At 37.2% G+C, this 24,723-nt stretch overlaps 1 protein-coding gene across 1 annotated transcript; it reads left to right on the plus strand.

The window, feature by feature from the left end:
• The first annotated feature begins 17,154 nt into the window (after positions 1-17,154).
• Positions 17,155-24,723, plus strand: sap30l (sap30-like). The gene is made up of 4 exons (XM_020920620.2): positions 17,155-17,869; positions 19,575-19,697; positions 20,450-20,548; positions 22,256-24,723. The coding sequence occupies exons 1-4, from the start codon at positions 17,684-17,686 to the stop codon at positions 22,382-22,384; spliced, it is 537 nt and encodes a 178-aa protein (XP_020776279.1). The 5' UTR covers positions 17,155-17,683; the 3' UTR covers positions 22,385-24,723.

Genomic DNA, 24,723 nt, shown 5'->3' on the forward strand with positions numbered 1-24,723 from the left:
TATCAGCATTCATTGGGTCTAATTTATTGTATTAAGGTCTTTAAAGTCACCAAACAATTTCCATTTCATGCATTTTTCATTCACTCCCCATACTGCCATTCTGTGCTATTTATCCCTTTGACCTCCAGCTCACTACTACTCACTACTGACCCACTACTTACTATTATGCCATATTCATAATATGCAAGGTGGGTGTCTAAACCAAGGACACAATGTCAACATGTTCCTGTTAATAGCTGGGATTGAACTGTCAACAATCAAAGCCATAACTTTGAAGCCATTGCTGCTCCTTTATTACACAAAGTTGACTCTTGTGTTATAATATTGTTGCCTCCTCAGAAGCATACCTGGAGTTGTGTTTGGTTTCATTCCCTCATGTTTAAATAACTCTTTATTATTAGTTTGTATAAATGTCTAAAACTCAAAATACTCTTTTCCACTTTTTGATGTCATGAAGCAGATTTGTGTTTTTAGTCAGCAGCTACTGTGCCTTTTACCTTTAGTTCAGTAGAGACTGACAATTCCAGGGCTGAAATTATCATGCAGTAGGTTATTTTCAGACTCTGGTTGATATGTAAATGTTCTAGAGTGTATTAGTAATAGTAGTAGCAGCAATGGTAGTAGTTGTAGTGGCAGTAGTTTCAGTAGTAGCAGCAGTAGCAGCAGAAGCAGTAGTAGCAGCAGTAGCAGCAGAAGCAGTAGTAGCAGCAGTAGTAGTGTTGTATGTGGTAGGTTATCTGCAGACTCTAGTTGATATGTAAATGTACTGGGTGTATGAATGTTTTATCTGGCTTGGGTTGGTGTGCACAGAGCGCGCCGACACAACATGAAAAATAGATCAGTGAAAAGCCTGTGAAGGAGGGAGCACCTCTGTGATTACACAGGCCCAAGTTACTGCACATTTACAGTTTATGCACCAAAATATGTAAATTGTGTGTTTGATTGATCTTGTGTTAGCACAGAATTTTACAGGAAGCAATCAAATCAAAATAACTTTATTTAGCAAAACTTCAATTGCAGACAAAACCCCAGTGCAAGTGAACACAACAATTTCATCCATAAATAAGCAAGATCACCAACACAAAATAATAACAATAAACAAAACAGTAAGTTGTGTGAATTACCATGAAATAAAAAGTTATCCAATATTGCGAAGCATGCTAATATAAAAATGCAGTTGTACAAACATCAGTCTTGGAAGAATTCAAAAAGAGTTGTTTCTTAAAAGAGAAGACACTATCAAAATGATTTACATAATATATGTGCTCCTAACCTCATACCTGTTCCTAAATGTCATCACTTTTAATGACCGATCACAGAAGACTGTCCCTACAGAGCATGCTGTAATCAGTAGGGAAGTGTTTTTCAAACTGTCGTACACCTACCTCCTTCAGGTGGTGCTTGGACAGTTCTTAAGTTTGTGGGTTGGAGTTAATTTTATCCACTTTATTGCACCCCTTTGTGAAATGTCCTGTTTACTGTGGAAATTATGTCGTGCACTTTGTGACCCTAACCCTGGTGTAGCCCTAGATAAAACATGGAATTGATACTTTGCCGTGGATGTCATCAACATTCCCTGGGAGTGTAATGCTTACTGTAGGCAATGCTCCATCTGAGGCTTTGTTAGACTTTAATATGATCTTTATTTTTAATTAAATCTGACCAGAAATAACCAAATTGAGAACTAATTTGTGCTTTTAAACAAGCCCTTCTTAAATAACATTACAGTCACATGTTATTCGCCAACAATTTTTCATTTAGGCACTCTTACCTTTTTTGTTGAAAATCAAACACCTAAACTGGACCATGGACACTCGTATTGATCACAGACACCTGAAAATGTCTTTTCAGGAGCCTTTAAGATAGTTTACAGACTATTTTAAAACTTTTTTGACAGTGTTTGCTAATGTATGCATTGTGTCACCATCGTAACTCCTAAACATTCCATCATTAGAAATACATGTAAACACCCCCAGAGTCATTGCAAAGTTTCTTTTCTAGTACCAACGGAGAAGGTGGCGAACCCTCAATTTACATAATGCACATTTAAGGACGAATCAAACACAGAGGACAAACTTCCCTTCCTACACTGACAATACCCTCTGTGTTACCCTTACCCTGAGCAGTATTGTCCTTGTACTTTGATGATCAGTGGCGGAGACAGGAGCTCCCTCTGCTCCAGCTGCACAGGGCCTATATGTCACACAGACAGACATAGAGCGCTGTATAATTAGTCCAGTGGAAAGCCTTTCAAACACATGTCCACACGCCTCTGCTGCCTTCACTGTACATGTAGGTCAAATGAAAGCTGGCAGGTTTAACAAGGCAAGCTGAAGTTCAACTAAAAGAGAATCTGTATTTCATCTCGATACTGCATAAAAATATGTGACATGCACCCACTGAGACATGGATGTAATGGTTTAGTGGAATCGCACAGCAGATAACTTCACATCTGAAATGTTCTGTGAAGAGTTTGAAATATTGTTTTTGTTGTTTCTGTTTTCATAATTGTTTGTTACTGACAAACATCAAGAAATATATTAGCCAAAACTATGCAATGTATGTGTATGTATGCGTGATGATGCAATGCACACATTAGCAAACACAGCCAGATATGTTTTAAGATCACTTTCAAAATAGGTTTAAATACCACATTTTCCAGAGCGTTCGTTTCAACAGCTAGCTTGTGACTGTAATGTTATTTGAGAGGCATTGTTTAAAGTCTAACAAAACCAGAGAAAGCAGAGAATGTTGATGACATCAGCTCCAAAGTCCATCCATCTATTTTCTTCCTCTTATCCAGGGCCGAGTCTTTGGGCAGCAGGCTAAGCAGGGACTCCCAGACTTCCTTCATCCTGGACACTTTCTCCAGTTCCTCCAAGAAACGCTGCACAGACTATGTCTTTCATCTGGCCTGGAAACGCCTAGAGGTTCCCCTGAAGGAGCTGAAGGAAGTGTCTGGGGTGAAGGAAGTCTGGGAGTCCCTGCTTAGTCTTTCTCAGGGCCTCCTTCCGGTAGGACATGCCTGGAACACCTCCCTAGGGAGGCAACTAAAAGGCATTTGGAACAGGTGCCCGAGCCACCTCAGCTGGCTCCTCTCTAGGTGGAAGGGCAGAGACTCAGAGATACTTGAACTCCTCCACTTGAGGCAGGGACTCTCCACCTATCTGGAGAGGGCAAGCCACCTTTTTCCGATCAAGAACCAGGGCCTCAGTTTTACAGGAGCTGATGTTCATTCCAGCTGCTTCACACTCAGCTGCAAACCACCCCAGTGCATACTGCAGGTCCTGGTTTGATAAAGCCAACAGGACAACATCATCTGCAAACAGCAGAGATTAGATCTTGTGGTCCCCAAACCAAATCCCCTTGGCTCTTTGGCTGCACTTAGAAATTTGGTCTACAAATACAATGAACAGAACTGGTGATAAAGGGCAGTCCTGGCGGAGTCCAACATGCACCAGGAACAGGTCTGACTTACTGCTGGCAATGCGAACACAGCTAGTGCTCCAGTCATACAGGGACTGGACAGCCCTTAGCAAAGGGCCCCGAACCTCATACTTCCAGAGCACCCACAGGACACCACAAGGGACATGATCAAATGTCTTCTCCAAATCCATAAAGTACATGTGGACTTGTTGGGCAAACTCACATGAACAAAAACAATGCTGCTCCTCCTGAATCCGAGGTTCAACTAGCTGTAGGATTCTCTTCTTCGGTACGCTGGCTTAGACCTTTCTAGGGAGACTGAGGAGTGTGATTCCCCTGTAGTTGGAACATACCCTCCGGTCTCCCTTCTTAAACAGAGGTACCAACACCCTGGTCTGCCAGTCCAGAGGTACTGTCCCCTAAAGCCACGCGATGTTGCAGAGACGTGTCAGCCAAGACACCCCACAACATAAGAGTTAAGATACTCATCTCATTCACTGCAGAGCCTTGCCACCAAGGAGCTTGGCAACCACCTCAGTGACTTCACCTTTGGAAGATTTGATGGTGGGATTGAGGAGGTCCTCAAAATATTTTTTGCCAAATTTTTGCCTATGTGAGCTCACAGGCTACAGCACGCTTGGCCAGTCAGTATCCGTCAACTGCTTCAAGAGTCCCACAAGTCAACCACGCCTGATAGGTTTCCCTCTTCAGCCTCACGGCATCCCTTACTTCTGCCGTCCACCACTAGATTTGGGAATTGCTGCCATGACAGGCACCTCAGACCTTACAAACCCAGCTACGAGACAATCAAGGTCGAGAACATAACCCACTCAGACTCCATGTCCCCAGCCTCCCCTGATCTGGGAGAAGCTTTCCTAGAGGTCCTGCAGGACTTATTTATATTTATCATAACATAGAATGCTTTTGGAAAAAAAACTGCAACATATTTTTACTTTTTGTTCTTTAAGTACATTTTAAACTAAGGTACTTTTATACTTTTACTTAAGTAGATTTTTATTATTATTATTATTATTTTTTTTTTTTTTAGTAACTTTTTGTCCTTGTGTCTGTATTTTTACTTAAAGGACCATCATCAGCTTTTCTCTATGGAGATATTTCCTGGAATATTCCACAGGATGGCAATATACCTATTTATCTCATCGAAAACAGCATGTGACACCACAGGGCCAAGTTACATGTTTGAGTTTTTAGGTCAATAACAACCCATATTACTGAGTAAATGCAAGATGAATACATTTAATGCCATACTGGGACATTCCACAAAACAATAACATCTCCCTCCATGGAGACAAGCAGGTGGTTTACCCTCCACCATAAAAGTTACACAGTGCACCTTTAAGTTACAGAATTGAGTACTTCATCCACCACTGCAACCAAGTCACAAGTCACTTCTTCAACTTTACTATAGTGCTGAACATTTCAAGCAGCGCAATTACATCTCCATGCCGACAAAGCAGGAACCCCATGCTGAGTATCCATAATCCTCGAAGTTGATTATTTTCTTTCCTGGGCCAAACAGCCTCTTCCATCTCTGTGAGTAAACTTTTCTGTGCTGATGGATCTGTGCTGGTGCTTTACCAAATGGATGCCCTCGCTGTGGCTAAATGAGCTCCTGAAGTAACATTAATAACCCACACCACATGCAGCCTCATCACTTCTGCTCAGGCCAAAAACAGCCAGTGAGTCAACAAACAGCCAGACACAAGCTCCAATGTATACAAGTGGATAATGCACAACAATGAATATATTAAAGGCCCTGTATTTAGCCATGCCATGCTATAATGTTGTTATTGCATCAAAAACATACTTGGAGTTGTGTGTTTTTTTTTTTATTCACACATGTTTGAGTTATTATCGGCCTGTCTACATCTCCAAAGCTCAATATGCTCTGTTCCAGCTTGTGATGTCATGAAGTGGCAGTTAACAGCTGCCTTTTAGCTTTTGTTCAGTAGAGGTTGGCAGTTGCAGGACTGAAATGATCCAAATGGTTCTAGTGAAGATTAATTGAGATTAAAAACACAGTGAAGGACTTGCTGTATTACCACATGACATCACAAGCTTGGAACAGAGTGTTTTCAGTTTGAGAGAAGAACTCTGCCTAAATATGCAATGTTTTTGTGTTAAGAATGTGTGAATGAAACAAAACACAATTCCAGGTATGTTTTTGAGGAGATAACATTATAACACCAATTAGAAGCATAACATGGGTCTATGTAACTTTTCTGGTAGCGGTTCTGTGACTTTCTTGTATCCATAGATTTGTTGTGCATTAGCTGGGCTATTCTAAAGTATTATTCGTGAAAACAGGCCGGGAACAAGTTACAGGTCAGATTTGTGGAGAGGCGACTCCGCTCAGAGTAAAAGCTATACAATGAAACATTCAGACAAGGCAATAATATCTCCATGGAGCCAAGCAGGTGTACCATCCACCAGAAAAGTTACACAGCACACCTTTAGTAAAAGATGATCATGTTAATATATATTATGTTAATATTGTGTTTATCAAAGTATCTTTGTTGTAATGATGGTTATTCAAACCCCTTCATAAACAGAGATTATGATTGAAAAATAACAAATAGTGATATCATTGTCTTGTAATGTGTTTATTCATTTGCAAGTGTTTTTATTAGATGGTGTAATCCTTCATTTGTCCAAGAGTGATTCATTGCAGAGAAGGTTTTATCAGTCATCTGGATTCATCAAGATGTTTTGGCTCCACCCTGCACTTACTGCTAACATGTTAGCTTTAAACTGGCAGGGTATGTTCACTCTTAAACCCCTCCCTTTGGTGCTAGATATAGGTACAGAGCAGGATAAATTCTCAGTGTTTCAAGAGCGTTCCATCTATTAAAAAGACTTCTGGATGGGAGCTGAAATTCTAAATGACCACAGATTAAACCAACTGTACTAAGGTGTTTTTATAGCTCAAAAACCTGATCTGCTCAAAGATTTGACCAGATAGTCCCTATGAAGATAGACAATTATAACACTATATAGGGGAACAAACAAGAAAATAATATCTCTAAAAGCAGACAAAGCAGACCCTCCACCAAAAAATTATCACATGCTGTAAAAATGTTTAAAACAAAACAAAATTTTTCTTCATAATTTTTCTTCAAAAGGTTGTTGTATTTATACCATGAAATCTAGGAGCAATCACTTGAAAAATCACTTCTTTCTGCAGTTACTTTCTAACACTAAACTAATGTGATTTTAATGATTGTCCTGGATCTGGTTTGATCATTTATGTTTTGGCAGATGTTGAATTCACCTCATGTTTCAATCATTCAGACTAAATATGCTCCGCTAAGGACTGCCCTCATCCATCACAGTCTGAAAAACATATTAGCTTATGTTTTTGACTCATGGCTCACGATGAATTATTCAGGGAGCAATTCATTACCCTGGCTGGTCCTGCTCTTCGCTTGGCTGTGGAGACACTCACAATAATTAAATTGTGGTTTGGGAGAGTTAAAGCTCTTTCCACCGAGTCATATTAACCATGCGTGCACTGCTCCATCAGGAAGGACTTCAATAGAGCAGCCAAATCCCACAAGACAGAAGCTGTAACGTTGCAGTTGAAATGTGTATACTGTATAGGGGTTGTTTACAGAATTCGGAAACATATAGAGTCTTGTTTTTGTAAGAAATATCTGTAATGGAAATCCACATATATCCAACCTGACTATGTCCATTATCCAGCTATTTTTCCCCATAATATGCTCTACAATATCTGCAATTCTGTCTAAAATTAAAGAGGCAGGGCAGTAAACAAGAAGGGACACCGGGGTCTGTTGTCCTGGGCTCCAGGGTGTTAGGGGCCCAGAATTGGAACCTACCTGCCTATTAATTAAAATGAGAGGTGGGCCCACATGAGGCTTCTTGCTCTGAGAAAATTTGACTTGACTTTACGTTTTACTTTACATTGCAGCCCTGACGTACGTCTTCGTCTTGGGGTCATAGCTCAGGGTGCACTCAAATCAAGTGATTGGTTTTCATAAAGGTGTTCATAAATGAGTTATGGCTAGTCAAAATGCATTCAAGGACCAGTATCTAGGGAGTAATATGTCTTCTCTTCAGTGTGACTCTTCTGCCAAGTAAAAAAGAAGCATTAAGCTAATTTTGGCCTAAGCACACCCCTCCAAAAAATGTAGACCATCAGCCACCACTGCTCCATGGTGGCGTTATTGTTTTGCCTTGAATGTTCCACAGTATGCAATTTAAAAAAAATAAAAAAAATAAAAAAATCTTGCATTTATTCAGGTGTAAGAGTTTTTATTTCTCAAAACTACTACAAAAACATGTATTCTTACTGTGAGCAGGCCCACTTCTCCACAGATCTGACCTGTGATGTGGCTGCTTGTCTTCATGGAGATAGGTATATTAAATGTCATACTGTGGCACATTCCAGGAAAAACAAAAAACAAAAACAAAACCATCAACATACAGTCAAGCAGGTGGTGGACCCTCTACCAGAAAAGTTACAGAGTGTACTTTTAAGGAATTATGGGAGAAACTTCATGTATTTTGACAAAAGATTTACTGTGACAAACTTGCTGATTTACCTGGTTAAATGGTGCCCTCTAGTGTTGAAGTATTTCCACAATTGCCCTACTTAGCCCAGTAAATCAAAGTTTTGCCCTTGTAGCAAACACAGAACATAACAGAACTAAAAATGCTGAAAAAAAGAAAGAAAAGAAAATCAGTAATAACTTGCCCTGGGACATTTTATCTTTGTGAATAAAAATATATTGTAACTGCTGAAATGATTTTGCAATGTATGTATAATATTAATAAAGTTTATTTAAAAAGCAAACTCGCAAGCTTTGTCTCTTCCCAAGCCAAATTGCCTTTGAGATTAATAAAGACTCCTTGTACCTTGAACCTTCTTCGACATCCTTGCTGCCCTCTATATTATGTTAGGGCCAAACCAATGTGCCAGAGGCTTTGTGAGATCTAAGAAGATCTCACAAGCTTTGATTTGTCCATCTCTGTTCTTAAACAGACCTTCCTGCAGTGGCGGAAGAAGTACTCAGTTTGTTAATTAAGTAAAAGTAAAAGTCACGTGAAAACAAAGTAAAAGAATTAAAGTACAGGTTAAAAATTTAACTTAAAGAGTAAGAAGTAAAAGTATTTTGTGCAGATTTAGAGGTCTTATAAACCTTCAGTTTTGTTCAACAGAAACAATTGAATCAGTAGTTTTTTGTTTTATTTTGTTTTATTTTTGTATATTTTTGTTTGCTCAAACTATAAACATGTTAAAAATAAACCCCTTTTCTGCAGGTTTCAAATTATAATTAAAATAATAATAATAATAATAATAATAATAATAATAATAATAATAATAATAATAATAATAATAATAATAATACTTTTACTTTTCAGATCGGTTCGAAAATGTAGTGGAGTAGAAAGTACAGATGCCTTCTCTCAAATCTAGCAAAGTAAAAGCATTAAAAATTCTACTTAAATAAAGTACAGATAAAAAAAAGGTGTATACTTAAGTACAGTACTTTACTACTTTTACTTCATTATGTTCTACCACTGCTTTCCTGAAACCAAATAAGAGGTTCTATACAGTTTGAGTCCCAGAATAGATGGAGATGAGTGAGAAGTCTGCATCTTCTTATTTTGGGTTTGCTTCCATGTATATAAAACATGTACACAAATTCTTTATAGATCAAATACACTAAAATAAGTCATTTTTTGAAGAGAGTGATGAAAGATGATAGCATTGTTTACACATTAATTAACAATTCAACAGAAAATATAATATTTTCTGAATGATATAAGTGTACAAAGTGTTACCTATAATCAGGAATCTGAAACTATACATACATTTTCATCTTCAGACTTAAAACTCCTTAGACATTAGAGAAGGAAAACAGGCCTGTGAGGAAATGAACTGTGCTCTATAGATGTTAAGAAGCAGAGAGAGGAGACGGAAGGAGAGGAGGAGGTAATTGAAATAGATAAAAGAGTGATATTGAACGATGCAGCAGGAAAACTAAGTGGCCAGATTCATTACATGTGATTATAAAAGAGAGGTCAAATCCTTAGAGACGCATTGTGTTTAACTGTGAGAGAGAAACAGTGAAGAAAGGAGGGAGAATGATCAGAGTTAGAGCAGCATACTTCAAGTCTCAAGTTTATAATGAGTGAAAAATGTAAAAAAATAGGACTTCCTGTAAATAAGAAGTGTGAGACAAACTTTAAAGGTGCTCTATCTGATTTAAAGGTTTTGTACAACTCTCAGACAGTTTTGCCTGGACATAAAGCTAATAATAACTAGCATACTAACGTGCACTTCCTGATTATAAGACAATATAATACTTTATAATTAGATGCAGACAGCACGCAGCAAAAAATATTTTGACCTCAAGAGCTGCTGATACAATGTATCTGTAGTGGGGCTAGACATATTGTGCTCAAATATAAAGTCACGGTGAAATGAACAGATAAACCACAAGATGCAGATGTAGACTGTTTATGTTCCAAAAACATATGTTCCATAAACAGTCTACAGTCTTTTTAAATAATTTGTGAATAATCTAAAAAATATTCCTCAAAAAATAGAAGAAGAAGAAGAAGAAGAAGAAGAAGAAGAGAAGAAAAAGAAGAAAAAGAAGAAGAAAAAGAAGAAGAAGAAGAATGGTGACAATTTTAGAAATACAATTAAACCTTTCAGTTCAATCTATTTTCTAAAAAGTAAACCAAATTTAAAGTGCCTCACTTGTCTCCATGAGGTAGTTTTATAATGTACTGTGGAAGATTTCCAGAAATATATTTAAATCCTGGTATAAAGCCTATGACTACTCTGCTCTTCATTTGTGTCACAATTAAATTTGCTATAACCCAGTTAAACAGAACTGCTTTAAAACTGTTCATTTCATACCAGAGGGGCGAAGATAAAACTATTTCTCATTTAAATTACTCAACTGAATAAATACATTATTATTAATCCATAATCCTCTAAGTTGTGAAAGTCACACAGAAGTCCCAGTCCCTGTCAAACTTTTCCAGTCCTCCTCTCCCTGTCTCTCTGTCACTTCCATATTCAAACACGTGGAGCGGAGATGGTTCTGAAAATCTCATTTAGTGGGTGACATTTACGTGATTGGCAGGAATAATGTCTGGTGACTGCAATGAGAGCGAGAGTAAATATTTGGGAGAAAACTGAAGCATTTTACTGAATTTCTGCTCTTGTCACATATGCCAGACTCTCACTGTTTTAGTAGTCGACTAGTCCACAACTGTTTCTTTGATTAGCTGACAAACCTGGCCTTGTGTTTTGTTTCATTCACTCATTGTTTGAGTAATCCTTTATTATTAATTTGTCTGCATCTCCAAAGCTTGAAATGTCATGAAGCGGTGAATTTCAAGTTAACTTTTACCGTTAGTTCAGTAGAGATTGGTAATTCCAGGGCTGAAATTATCCAAATGATTCTAGGGAAGGTGGATGCAGTTTAAAAACAAAATGGAGCCCCTTCAGATTAAATATGTAGAGTTTGTCTGTTAAACATGTGTGAATGAAACAAAACACAGCTCCAGGTATGTTTCTGATTATGAAACAACATTATAACATAGATCAGGAAATAATGTAATATGGACCCTTTATGGCAAAGCAATAGTAAAAAATCTTTATTAGTGTATTCAAGGATCTAAAAACACATTATTTGATTGTCACATATTGATCAATAATGTAAAGTTGATAGCCTATATGCAAATAATTTTGACATTCTCTGAATTTATTTGGAATTATTTAATAAAATCTAAATGTCACAGGATTTCTCAATCTGCAGTTTTCAATAGGTACTAAAGGCTCTACTCAAGGTTTCTATAATTAAGTTGTTCTGGCAAAAATATTGCAACATTTACAGCAAAAAAAAAAAAAAAGAAAAAACGAAAAATAATGATCTTCTTTTTTAATAATTTTGCAATATAAACATAATATATCTTATTGCCTTGTTCCTCTGTGCCCTGTTTGAATGTGGCTCTGCCCAAACACACAGAGCAGTGACAGTTTCTTCAGCTGGAGCCTGTTTGTTGAATGGAGAATTAGATTTATTTTGTGGGGAGTTGCAGAGAAAGCAGCAGGTCGTCTGTTACAATGAGGAGCTCAGTCACTCAGTGGCTGAAACAAAGGGAAACACAAGAGGCCTCGTTTTACTTCAGGTTTGCGGTTTGAAAACTAAGCATAAGATTGAAGTAAGGCATAGGGATTCGTTGGCAAACACTGATACGTTTTTAGATTTACATTAGTCCTGGTTTAGTTCTTGGTTTAGTCCTGGTTTAGTTCTTGGTTTAGATGTGTTTTAGCTCTTGGTTTAGTTCCGGATAGCCTTTAGATTTAGATGGATTGTCTGAAAACTTAAAGGTGGACTGTGCATTTAATTTAACTAGCTCTATGCAGCCAAGCAGGCCAATTTACAGGTCAGATCTGTGAAGTGTGATCTGAAAGTGGACCTGCTCACAATCATAATAATGCATGTTTTGTAATAGTTTTGAGAAATAAAAACATCTGTAATGAATAGATATATTTGTTTAATGGCCGATGGCAGACCTTCCACCAGAAAAGTTACACAGTAGAAAAAATGTATTTAAACAACACATTTTCAGAAGTCTCAATGCAAGCATTTAGGTATTTGATTTTCAACACAAATGCGAGAGTGACGAACTGAAAAACAGTTGCTTGTGACTGTAATGTTATTTGACAGAATTTATTAAACAGCTCAACTCTGGTCAGATTGAGTTAAAGCAAAGCTGAGATTAAAGTCTAACTTGACAGAGCTTCAGACAGACCAGTGCCTCCAGTTAGCATTTAACATCAGCTGAAAAAGTATCAATAGCACATCTCAAGTGTGGGATAACTGGGATGGATAAAGACTGTTGTAATGTGGTATGATTTTCAGTCGTTTTCCCCAAAGTACAATGAAAGAGAACAGGAATTGGCCTCACCAAATTACAACCCCGTATGTCATGATTATAGGAAGGAAAATATCATTGCGCTATAGCAATTTCACTTTAAGATATGATTTAGTTTTTCTCATTTTTGTGCTCTATCTTTTGTAGAAAAAACTACTTATTTTAGCTACTCAGTTTGACAAGCATTACACACGCCCTCTCCAACGCATCTGGCTACAGAAAAAAGATAAGTTGAGCACCTTTTTTGCTCTATCTTTTGATCTCGTTAAGACTTTCTGCATTTTGTATTGGTTTCTTCTTCCAGTTACATTAACGTAAAGTCATAAATCAGATGTTACACCTAATCAGATTATGTTTACAATTACTTCTAAGCAGTTTCCCTAAATACTTTTACTTTTCTTTCTTGCAGGAATTACTCTTAACTTGAATTTTTTGGCACAGTCCCCTCCTCTGCACGTGGCAAATGTGATGTGACATGTAGTCTATGCATTGGAGGAGCTCTTTAATGCAGCAGCTTTCACACAGCAGAGGGACTGTCCACTCACTCACAGCTAATAATACAAATGAGAGTGAATGCCTCATTGGCCCACAGACTCACGCTAGACTTCACTGATGCACTTGTGTATGAAAGTGTTGATAAGGCAAATATAAGTCCTGTAATTGTAATTCTAATTAGATAGGCATTTATGTGTGGTAAAAGTACATTTCTGGCTCATTAAACAGTGTTAGAGTTATCTTTTTCTTTTCTACACAATTAAGCAAATATATTTAAAATGTTTTTGTTGGAATATCCTAAATGAGCCCCGTTTGTAATTTCATATGTTTATAGTTGGATCTGTTATATAGATTATTTCATTCTCTTTCTTTTTCACATCACTGTCCTCATCACAAACATACCTGGAGCTGTGTTTTGTTTTATTCACACATGTTTAACACACAAACCCTGCATGTTTACCCTGAGTTTTTTTTTTTTTTTTTTCCGGACAGAAAAAGCTTTGAGAACTCCATGGGCCCATACAAGGGAGAGCATCTGGAGTAAAAACTCTATCAAGATCAATATCTCACCTCCGTACACATGACTGTCTCACACTGCTGATTGATGTACATGGATATGCTGCTTTCCATAATAAGACAAACAAATGCATTGATTAGTTTCAGTTGAACCTGCATTTTGTGTTTGTTGTAGATGAAAAATATCATTGTGATTGGACCAGCGCCGTGTGACCTTCGGTGGCATTTGGAAAGGGCAGCGCTGACACAGATGGAGCTCGCACAGTTATGTAAATTATGTAAACGGCCAAGGCATTCTGTACTCGTAATAGTTTGTCAAGACGAGACCACAGACGGAGTGTGGAGAAAATATTTGTGTTGGTAGAATTATTTTTCCAACTGTCAAGTAAAGAGCAGGGTTGGGCAGTTTGTCTGTACTAATATGAATATTGTTGTTGCATATTTCATAAATCTGTGTTTGTAAAGTTAAAGTGGGACTAATCACCAAAACTCCACCCACACATCCATAGTGGAGCTAAACTGAGCAGTGCCTGGAGGATTAAAAGGGAGATTGAAGGGGGAGGTGGGGAGGGGTCTGGAGGACTAAAGGGGAGAGTGATAGGTCTGGAGTACTAAAGGGGAGAGTAAGAAAGGGGATCTTGGGGACTAAAAGGGAAAGTGAGGGAGGGTCTAGAGGACTAAAGAGGGGAAGAGTTGCAGTGGGTCTGTAGGACTAAAGGAGAGAATGATTGGGGGGTCTGGAGGATTAAAAGGGAGATTGAAGGGGGAGGCGAGGAGGGATCTTGAAGACTGAAAAGGGAGAGTGATAGGTCTGGAGGACTAAAGGGGAAAATAAGGAAGGGCGTCTGGAGGACTAAAAGAGGAAGTGAGGGAATATCTGGAGGTCTAAAGGAGATGCAGGTGATGGTGATGTGGGGGGCTAGATAGGGGACTAAAGGGAAGAGTAAATGAGAAAAGTTCTATTCTACTGTTTAATTCTATATCAGCAATCCAGAAAATTCCACAATGTGCAGTGAGAATGTGCAGTGAGACCTGCCTAGAATCCAATTTTTTCAGTTATATTATGCAAAAATATTAATAAAATGTCACCATATGCTAAGCAGCATGAGCTTTTTGCTTTGCAGGTGGCCAATAAAAAACACCTGCTGTAATGAACAGTAATAAAATAAACAGAGCAATATCAGACAGAAATAATATTTTGAAATTCTTTCTACTTTTTAATTGTTAATGTTTATTGCCAGACCTTTTTTAAAAAATATTATTTGTTTACACTTTAGACTATGTAGTTTAAATGTGCATTATGAAATGACTGGTAAACGGTCTCCATGGAGATAGCACTATATAACTATCCATCTTGCAGTTGTACAGTTATACATGATGTTCAAAAATGACATCTTACCTTGAGCTCATAAACAGATCTGACCTGGTAACTTCGCTTGGTAGCAGTTCTTGTCTCCAAGGAGGTATGTTAGAAATATGCACAAAGTACAATCAATCTCTTGACCACCTCACACAAAATAGTCTAATATTAAAATAGTTTTAAATGGTATTAATTTGGTTAATTAATAATCATGATCAAGTAAAATTATTATTATTATTATTATTATTATTATTATTATTATTATTATTATTATTATTATTATTATTATTATATATAATAATAATAATAATAATAATAATAATAATAATAATAATAATAATAATAATAACACAAATTCTTACTGAATCTTTATTCCAAAAACATAAACAGTCTACAGTCTTTTTAAACAATGTGTGAATAATCTAAAAAATATTCCTCAAAAAATATGCACACTAAAATTTGATATTACCCATATTCACGGCTAAGTACCAATGGCTCGGTCAAATTAATTGAACTTAGAGAAGGAACATTTCTGAACTTTGCTTAACTTTAGATTAGGAAAAGGCAACTACAACACACAATGAAAAACTTCACAAAGTCCATTTGACTCATAATGGTAAAAAGAGATGATGCACACCACTTTTCTCGTAACAAGTACAGTGTAAAAGCAGCTTGATTTTGTACTTGCAGGAAATGCACTTAACATGCCCTTGGATTTATGAAAAACGTTCTGTCTATATTAGCAGTAGTTTATTAAACCGGGCAACACATCCACAACACATTTGCTCTCAAGTATTAAAAGTTTTGAACCTTATTTTGTGCTTTTGCCTTTTTTTTTTTTTTTTTTTTTATAAGCAATTGAAGACCATAATTCAGATTGTGTAATATGCTGACTGAATTTACACCAAAATGCCCTTCTCAAAATATCATTTTCTTTCACTGGTTGTCTAAAATATGTGGGTTATGAATATGTCAGTCTGTCAGATCCACCTGTTTGTCCTTGCACAGAGAAACAGCAGCAGCCATTTGCCTCAGTGACAGCGTGGGTAATTGGCCGTCAATCACCGGACCAGGGCTGAAGAGGACTCGATATAAACTGCGATGTTAAAGGGGCACTAACTTTTTTGGTGGAGGGTCTGTCTCCTGCTTGTCATCACAGAGCTGCAACTGCTTTTCTTGGTGACATATTCCAGAGTATGGCATTGTTAATTAACTATTTATTTAACCAGGAGGACAGACCAGGAGGAAATTTGGAATCTTATTTCAGAAGGGTTGCCTGTTGACACAAGAGGGGACCCTAAATGCATATTTTTAGTGCTTGGAGCAAATTGGAGTGTTTGGAATGTGTCATTGTGCCATTTCTTAAATCTCTCTCTCTCTCTCTCTTTTTTTTTTTTTTTTTTTTTTTTTTTAACCATAAAAACCTGTAATATTATCAGTTCAAGATATATGTTTAATTGATTATTTAGAACATTTCAGACTAAGGAATAACATTTCTGTGGAAACATGAAGCAGGCTACTTAGTGGGGGGCTGATTTGGGAACATTGTGGATTGCATATTTGCAGCTAGGACGTGTTAAACTGCACGTTGCCTTATCTAGTTAATTAACAAAAACTAAACTAAATCACTAAATACAACTGAGCTGCACAGATTGGATTTCGTTCCTCCAGAGTAAAGGCTTTGTTTATTTGTTTTTGTCTCCATCTTGCGTCCAAACATTGTGTTACAGAATAGGTACAATGCAACAAGGGTTATGTAATACACAATAACAAAGGAAAACGTGGATGAAATGTTCTAATAATACATCTATAGTAATCAAAATGTATGTCTTTTTATTTAATTAAGCAGGCTCGTGCTCTACCAAAACACAAGAAAAAGCGACAGGAACACATTATTTAGTCTATGTTATGTATGTTATGTTATGTCACGCGTGTGTTCGTGTTAGAGTCACTTAATGTTCAGCAACCTACGGTAGTTTTAACACTGCCGCTGGAGCATGGAAGTATAATAAGCTCCATGGACTGGAGAAGAAAACAGCGTTACATGGCGGAAACAGTTTGAGACATTCAAACTAGTTGATTCACCATCTTTCTGTACTTAGTTCGTTGTAACTAGCCTAAAACATTTTACATTTAGTTGGGTTTATGGCGGAGTGTATCGTTTGCTTAGCTAATATGACTTCTCTTTGTGTAAACCGTTGCATTACACGTTTAAACGCCGAAGCTACGCCACATTCACTCTTGTTCATAGTGGAAAACATATGACGAGACATGACCAGGAAGCGGCCGCCACCAGACAGGCAACACTTTCGACCAATGGCAGCGCCGCATTCAGATTCTACGCCCGCCTGTGTGAAAAATCTACCAATCGCGTTCGAAACTTTGCGCTTCCTTCCGGTTCGGAGACAAGCCTTGTCCATTGTACGCACTGTTCTGAAAGAATGCCGCGGCAGTGTATGTGCACACACAAACTAGTGCTTTGCGTGGGTTGTTTCATCTGTTACAGTTAGTTATTCAGCTGTCAGGTTTAAATCCGCTTTTCCAGCTCAAGAAACGAACACTAACGAACTAACGAACGGCGACGTTACTGCTTTCCGACTTCTGGATTTGTGAAACCGTCCAAGCAACATTGCGGTACAGTTAGCATCGAAGCTAGCCTCTGCATTGCTTCTGTCTGCGGTGCATGTCAAGGAAATCCATTGGACTATTACTTCAACGGGACGGCATTGTTTGACGGAGGGAATCTCGGGGCTGGAAACAAATCGAGTCAACGATCACCGAGCACTAGAGTAATTTTAGTCACCATTTAACCGCGATAGCTTCCACTCACTACTTGTTTCACAAAAGAGACACCGCGTAGAAGATTGAAACTCCTGCGTCTCCTTTCGTGTTGAAGCTTTGTGTGGGCTCTGACTGAAGGAGCGGGGACAGTAAAGCAGCATGAACGGGTTTAGCACGGAGGAGGACAGCCACGATGGTCCCCCGGCACCACCGTTTTATGGCCAGAGCTGCTGTCTCATCGAGGACGGGGAGAGATGCGGCCGATCCGCTGGAAACGCCTCCTTCAGCAAGAGGATCCAGAAGAGTATATCTCAAAAGAAACTCAAGCTGGACATAGACAAAAGTGTGAGTACAAGTAATGAGCTTAAGTTTGAACGCTGTCCTGTGAAGTTATAGAAGTTTGGGGCTTTGCTTTGTTGGGGGTTGTGCCATCTTGTGCACGTCAAAATGGCTTACTGTCAATGGGAGGGCGTATAAAAGGACAACTCATCTGATCTAACTTACTGCAACAAGGTACTTTTGGGGTTTATAAAATGACTCATTCAGGATACTGCTAAACTTTGACATACTGAGTCATTTTAATTAACAAAGTGGCTGTAATTAATTCGCGTAAGTCTAACAAAAAGTACGCAGATTCAGTGCTCTGGATGTGTTAATATAAGAGTTTCCCCTGACAGGTTGCATTACTGATTGTTGACATGTCCTACATGCAAGGTGAAATCCGAGTCCATCGATGCCTTGTAAACTGGATGTTAGTTTTAGTGTTTGGCTGTCAGCTGGTCCCAGGCACACAAAAGGCTTTATTGGGGCTGCCGCGATAAATGGTGGCGCGGTCATTATAATCCGCCGCAGCGAAACGGGACTGTCCACCTGTATGGTTTATTTTTTCAAGGGAGTCCTGGCCACGACAGCACCACAGATCAAACAATAGACTGTAAAATCACTGCACACTCCTGGAGTCTGGTCCCTGCACGACTAAGGAACACGTTTCATAGCTGTAAACGATCTGTGAAACTGTGACTTCTGGACAGTTAGACATGCCAGCATAACATGTGTTTTATTAAATATCTTTACAAATATCTCTTGTTTTGTTGTCAATTTTCTTTAATCTGTGTACTGTGTGTACATTTTGTTTCTCACTGATCAAAAATGTCTTTGTCTTGTGCATGGACTTATTTTTTTTGTACCTGTCATGTCCTGTTTTTTTTGTCATGTAATTACCCTGCCAATGGGACTAAGGATTTATATTTGCCTGCATGTTAATTCATATGCATTGCCCCATATTTAATTAACACAGATAAACATAACATGTTTGTCTCCACGGAGATAGTTTTGCTTTGCCTGGAATCTTCCTCAGTATGGCATTAAACTCCTCTAGCTTGCATTTATTCAATTTCAATTCTTTGTATTGGTAATTTAAAACATACATTCTTACTATGAGCAGGATTTCCTCTCCACTGATCTGACGTGGCAGTAATGTAAAAGAAAAAAAGAAAAAGAAAAAAATGGATATTCAGATGCTAGTCTATGCTTTTTCTTAGGTTTAGTGCACTGGAAATAGCTGTATTCAAATCATAAAACAGTCCCATGCAAATTTACAGCAGAGTGTTGAAGTTCATTAATTAGAGTAATAGACGGCAGTGTTTACACCTGTCAGTAATCTTACTGCTAGTATAATGTACAAGAAAATATTTATATATTTTTTTTAAATCTTTGACAAATAGGTCACTGCAGTATGGAATTAACTGAGCCTAGATTTAATTTTTTTTTTAAATTATGAGCTAATAAAATAATCAGTACAAATATATACAATTTCAAGTATAATTTTTCAGATTCTTGCCTGATCTAAGATCAATTCTATTTTGTATAGATGTGCAGTGCACATAAAAGATTGTTGCAAAAGGGAACTAGAAATATGTAAAATAAATGTTCTTTGTTTTTTAATGAATTAATCGAGAATCATTTTGAATCAGAGCGTAACCCAAATCCCAAACTGCTTCTAGTTATGTCTTTTTGTTTCTAATTGGTGTATGTATTTTTGTCTTTTCAGGTACGCCATCTGTACATCTGCGATTTCCACAAGAACTTTATCCAAAGCGTTCGCAACAAGAGAAAGAGAAAGACAAGCGATGATGGAGGAGAGTCACCTGACCATGACGTGGAGGTTCCCGAGGTATGGCAACATCTCTCAGACAATCTTCAATAGCTGCTCAGTTTTTTTAAATTTACCTGTAAATTGCACAGTGTGAAATTTAGGTTATATTAAGCAAAAAGTGCAGTTACAAGATTAGTTGGGAAGATTTCACTGCACTCTTTTGTTTTTCAACTCTTTTGCAACATTTTTCTTCACACTTGGTCTTAATTTTGCATTTCAGAAACAACAAATTTTAGATGTGTTTGGGTGCCATAATGTGATGTCATAATTCCACTGGAGATTTTGAAAGAAATATCCAAACTTATGTGCCATATACTGTATATCGAACCTAAATATTACTGAAGGATTGGGTCCGTGAACTTTTCAACTTTTCAACTGACAAAAAATACTATGCTGCACCACTTTCTGAGGCTTAAAAAGATAAACAAAATGTGAAAATGTTTTATTTATTTGTGCTGAAAGAGAAGACCAGATAAAACTACAGCACTCTGTGACAGTTGAACAGTAAACCATAACCATGAAATTCCCTCCCGATAAACTGTAGAGATCCTATAGTTTGAACACAACTTATTCCAGAGAGATTGTTTCAGGTCCACTGGTCCACAATTATCTTTGCACTTGACATTGATATCTTTTTCATTTTCTTTAGTTCAAAAACATTCAACTCAAACTCCATCAAAATCATCAGCAAACGGTTATCTAGTTACAGATACAGATAATTGCCTGCTTGATGATTGGATTGTTACAGTTTTAATATTCTGTATTTTCAGGTGGATTTGTTCCAGCTGCAGGTGAACACATTGAGACGTTACAAGCGACACTACAAACTGCAGACCAGACCGGGGCTCAACAAAGCCCAGCTTGCAGAGGTACAGTGGCATTCAAATGTAAACTATGAAGACTTTCTAACTACTGTTATACTTTCTGTATGTTAAGATTCTGGCATGTAGGGCAGCTATCTATTGCTGTGAATATGTTTTAAATAGTTGATCATTCACATTGACACTAGAAATACTAGCAAAAAAAAAATCTTGTTTTGATGTTTTACACATTTTGATTCAATTTTATTGTTTCTTATTAAAAACAAAGAAAATGGCTTCTACTGTTAATTTAATAAACATAAACAAGCCATATTTTCTTGCATCATTTGACACAAAAATGGCCAAAGATGACAGAGGATTGGCTGTAAACCTCTTAATTACAAAGACTCAAGGTGATAATTGACTATTAAAACAGTTGGATCCCAATTTGAATCTAATTGTTATTTGCACAGCTCTATTATGTATGATAGACTTTATTCAGCACTTTAACTGTCAAAGCATTCACATTGTGACCAAATGTTGATCTGAATGATTCATAAAATTATTTATTTGCTTTTTTCAGACAATATTGAAATTGGGATTAGATTTGTAACATTAAAAGGGGCAATAATGATCCAGTCTTATCTAGTAAAATTTAACTAAACTAAATTGGTTTCATAAATAAGATTTTAATTGCTCATAATATGTTGAAAAAAGTTCAAAATTTCCCTTGGTCCCTTTTGTCCTTTTCTTCCTGTCTTTCGTCCCTGCTCATAATGTTCCAGTGTCACTGTGAGCATTGGAGGAGACAGTTTTCTGTTTGCTCTGTAAACACTGTGTTTAAGATGAGCAAACACAACTGCCCTCAGAGGAGGTAAAAGTGGAGCCTCTGGGACACTCCTTAAGTGTCACAGCAGCTCATGTCTTAAGGAGACTTTTAAGGAGGACATTTAATATGAGCACAGAGACCATGACCTGTTTTTATAATGCTCTTTTGGGGCTGGTTGCCGGGTTTGGTTCCTTAACCACTGTTTTGAACTTATGGTTGTTATTAATTATATTTGTGTATTGGGACTGGTGCAGTAACTTGGACACTTTACAATTAAGCAGTGCTGTCTCTGGCTGACTGTAGTGTTATACAAGTGTAACTGTTTTAAGATGCAGGCCATGAGCCCAAGACACATTTCCACTTGGGGATAATAAAGTTTATTTTAATCCTAATGTGCCCACATGGGGTCAGGTGCTAATGGCATGAAGAGGGTGACTGTAGAGTTCATAGGAAATACTTTAGAAATATTAAGAAGTGGTGTGTTTTGAGTATTTGCAAAGCGACTGACTGTCTGATGTTTGTTTAAATAAAGTAAATGGAGGCTATCATAAATTTATATAGTGCTCCTGACTCCAGAGGACATCTTGTAACTGTGGTTGATGGTTGAAAGCCAGCTCTCCCAGTGGGTCCCCAGTCTTTTTTGTGGAAAACATTGTTATTTTGTCATTATTTGATAAGAATTTTGATTTTGATTGCATATTCTAGTCTTATTTTTTAGATGTGAAGCACATGCTTAATTTTTTTTTTTTATGTAAAATGTTTAACTATTTGACTGTTAAAATGTGTGCAATCATTAAAAGGGAGCACAACTTTAAAGTTTTGACTGTTATGTATATATTGTACGTATTAGATGTACTATTATTAGTGTTTTAAATAATTTTTCTCCAAATTTGTTGAAAACTGCTTCATAAATTGTATATGTAGTAATACCTTTGTCATTTCTTTAGACTGTGAGTCGTCACTTCAGAAACATCCCTGTGAACGAGAAGGAGACCCTGACCTACTTCATCTACATGGTGAAGAGCAGCAAGAGCCGACTGGACCAGAAATCGGACAGCACCAAAGCCCTGGACTGAACTGCCCCTCCCCCCTCTCTCTCTGTCCACATCCCCACGGCAACCAAACAGTATGTCTGTAGACCCCCAAAACCAAAACTCAATCTCCCATCATCATCTGAGGAGGCAGACTTTACTATGGTGAGCTCGTATCACCTGCTTCTGAAACACTGACTCCCGCATGCCGTCTCAATGGTCAGACCGCTCTTTTTTGGGGTTTCTTCTGCCAAAAACAGGTGTAAAAAGCATATGAACTTTATTAGGTCACTCTTTGCTCTAATGTAAATGTGTACAAAATCTCGCTGTCTGAATGCTACGTACCGACTACATGTATAGCTGCCTTAAGAATCAAACAAAGCGTCTTTCAGAGGTGACTTTCCCTTGTGCCAAATGGGAAAAGAGTTTGTGGATCTAAAAGAGTGAACTTTTTTAATATGAATGAATGATGTTTTTGGAAAGTATGGCTTTGCTAATGTCATGTCCACCATCAATATGTGTAAAAGTGCACTGTGTAACATTCCTAGTGGGATGTCTGCTACCTGCATGTCTCCATGGAGATTGTTTGCCTGGAATGATCCACAAAACGGTATTAAACTCACCATTTACTTCATTATGTTTTAATTAAAAGAAAAATAATCCTTGAGCAGGTTTGCCTCTCCACAGATCTGACCTGTCATTTGCCCTGGTGACACCACTTGAAAAGCAATAGCGTCTCCATGGTGAGGTGGCAGACATTCTAGCGGAAAAGTTACATAATGCACCTAACCCAAGCATTGCAATACCATTTTTTAAATTCTAGATGCTCTTAATTGTAAATCACCTTCAGATAAGACACAATTTTAACACAAACCGTTAAATAAATGAAAATTAAAAGCCAATAGCTGCTACCTAGATTTAAAAACAAAAAACCCTCCTCTTTGACCAGGTTATCTAAAAGCCTTAATAAGCGTATTCTTTGTACCATGATATTGGGCATTCATTGTGTATATGGAAATATTTCATGGATTTACTCTTCCCAACTTTTCTACCCCAAAAAGGCATTTAACAAATATACATTTATAAAACCACACACTTTATTTCCTATTGGTAAAATGTATTGATTGAAAAAAAAGAGGAGAACCCAACTTTCTCAGATTACTTTGGACGTTGACTGATGCAAAGTTAATGGTTGTTTTTAATTTAACTTTTTTTTTTTTCTTGTAGAGCATTTTGATTTATTTTTCTTCATGCGAATGTCTTTGTGTATGTTGAATTAGTGTTATTGCCAACTCTTGATAATGGCTACACACACGATTGAGACTTATCCCATAAAACACATTTATACATATATAAATTGTTGCATACTTTTAGAATGATTGAGTTACAAGCTGAATGACCTCCTAGTGAACTCCGCAAACTACACTTAAAGGTGGAATGTGTAACTTTCTGAGTACAGGGTCCGTCACCATGGAAATGTTGTTGCTTTACCTGAAATTTTCCACCACTTCCATATAGACAAGCACCAATTTAGAGGTCCAATTGTGGAGCGCTTACAGTAGAATGCATATTTTTCAAGCTTTCGTTTATTGGAAAATAACATCTATATTTAAATAATAAGTAAGTCTAAAGTCATACTGTGGGACATTCCAGAGAAAGCAATCTCTCTAGCATATCATCTCCATGGACACAACCAGGTGTTGGATTCTTACCAAAAAGTTCCATTGTGCACGTTTATAAAGTCAATTTAAAAGTCAGAAATTGCTTTTCTATCTTGTCTTCCTCTCTTTATTTCTATATTCCAAAAATGTTGTAGTATTGACCAATCTTAGGCATTTGACCCACTATCCAGACCTATCCAAACTCCAAGATGCTGAGATGATTTCGGTAACACCTAGAAATCTGATTTTATTATTTTTTATTTATTATTATTGAGCCATTAAAGGTGTGTAGCCATTAAAAATTGTTGTGATTGTTAGTAATCATTTTATTATTTAAACTACATGTCAAATTTGGACTTCCTTCAATGTGTTTCAAAATCTTTTCAGTACAACAATCATATTTTGACCCAGTGTTTATGAGAACCCACAATTTATGCACTGACTAAATTGGGTCTTTTGAGTTAAGTTATACATTTCAAAATGTTCCCCATTCAAATTCAAAATCTGTAACTCAAATGTACATTGAAGTTGTCCAAATATAGATTTCCAAATTAGAACTTTCATTTCTCACCTTTTTTTATTTCAGTTTTCTTGTAGTGTTTTGTAGATGTCACAAGTCTTTATTAATCCGTAGGCACAACACATTAATCTAGTTGTATTAGAAAAATGTATTTAAAAATTGCTCCTGATATTGTTAATAAATATATTGTACAGATGAGCCTC

This window comes from Boleophthalmus pectinirostris, unplaced genomic scaffold (assembly GCF_026225935.1).
Source record: "Boleophthalmus pectinirostris isolate CB_2022bp ecotype Guang Dong unplaced genomic scaffold, ASM2622593v1 HiC_scaffold_12, whole genome shotgun sequence".
NCBI classification, from domain to species: domain Eukaryota; kingdom Metazoa; phylum Chordata; class Actinopteri; order Gobiiformes; family Gobiidae; genus Boleophthalmus; species Boleophthalmus pectinirostris.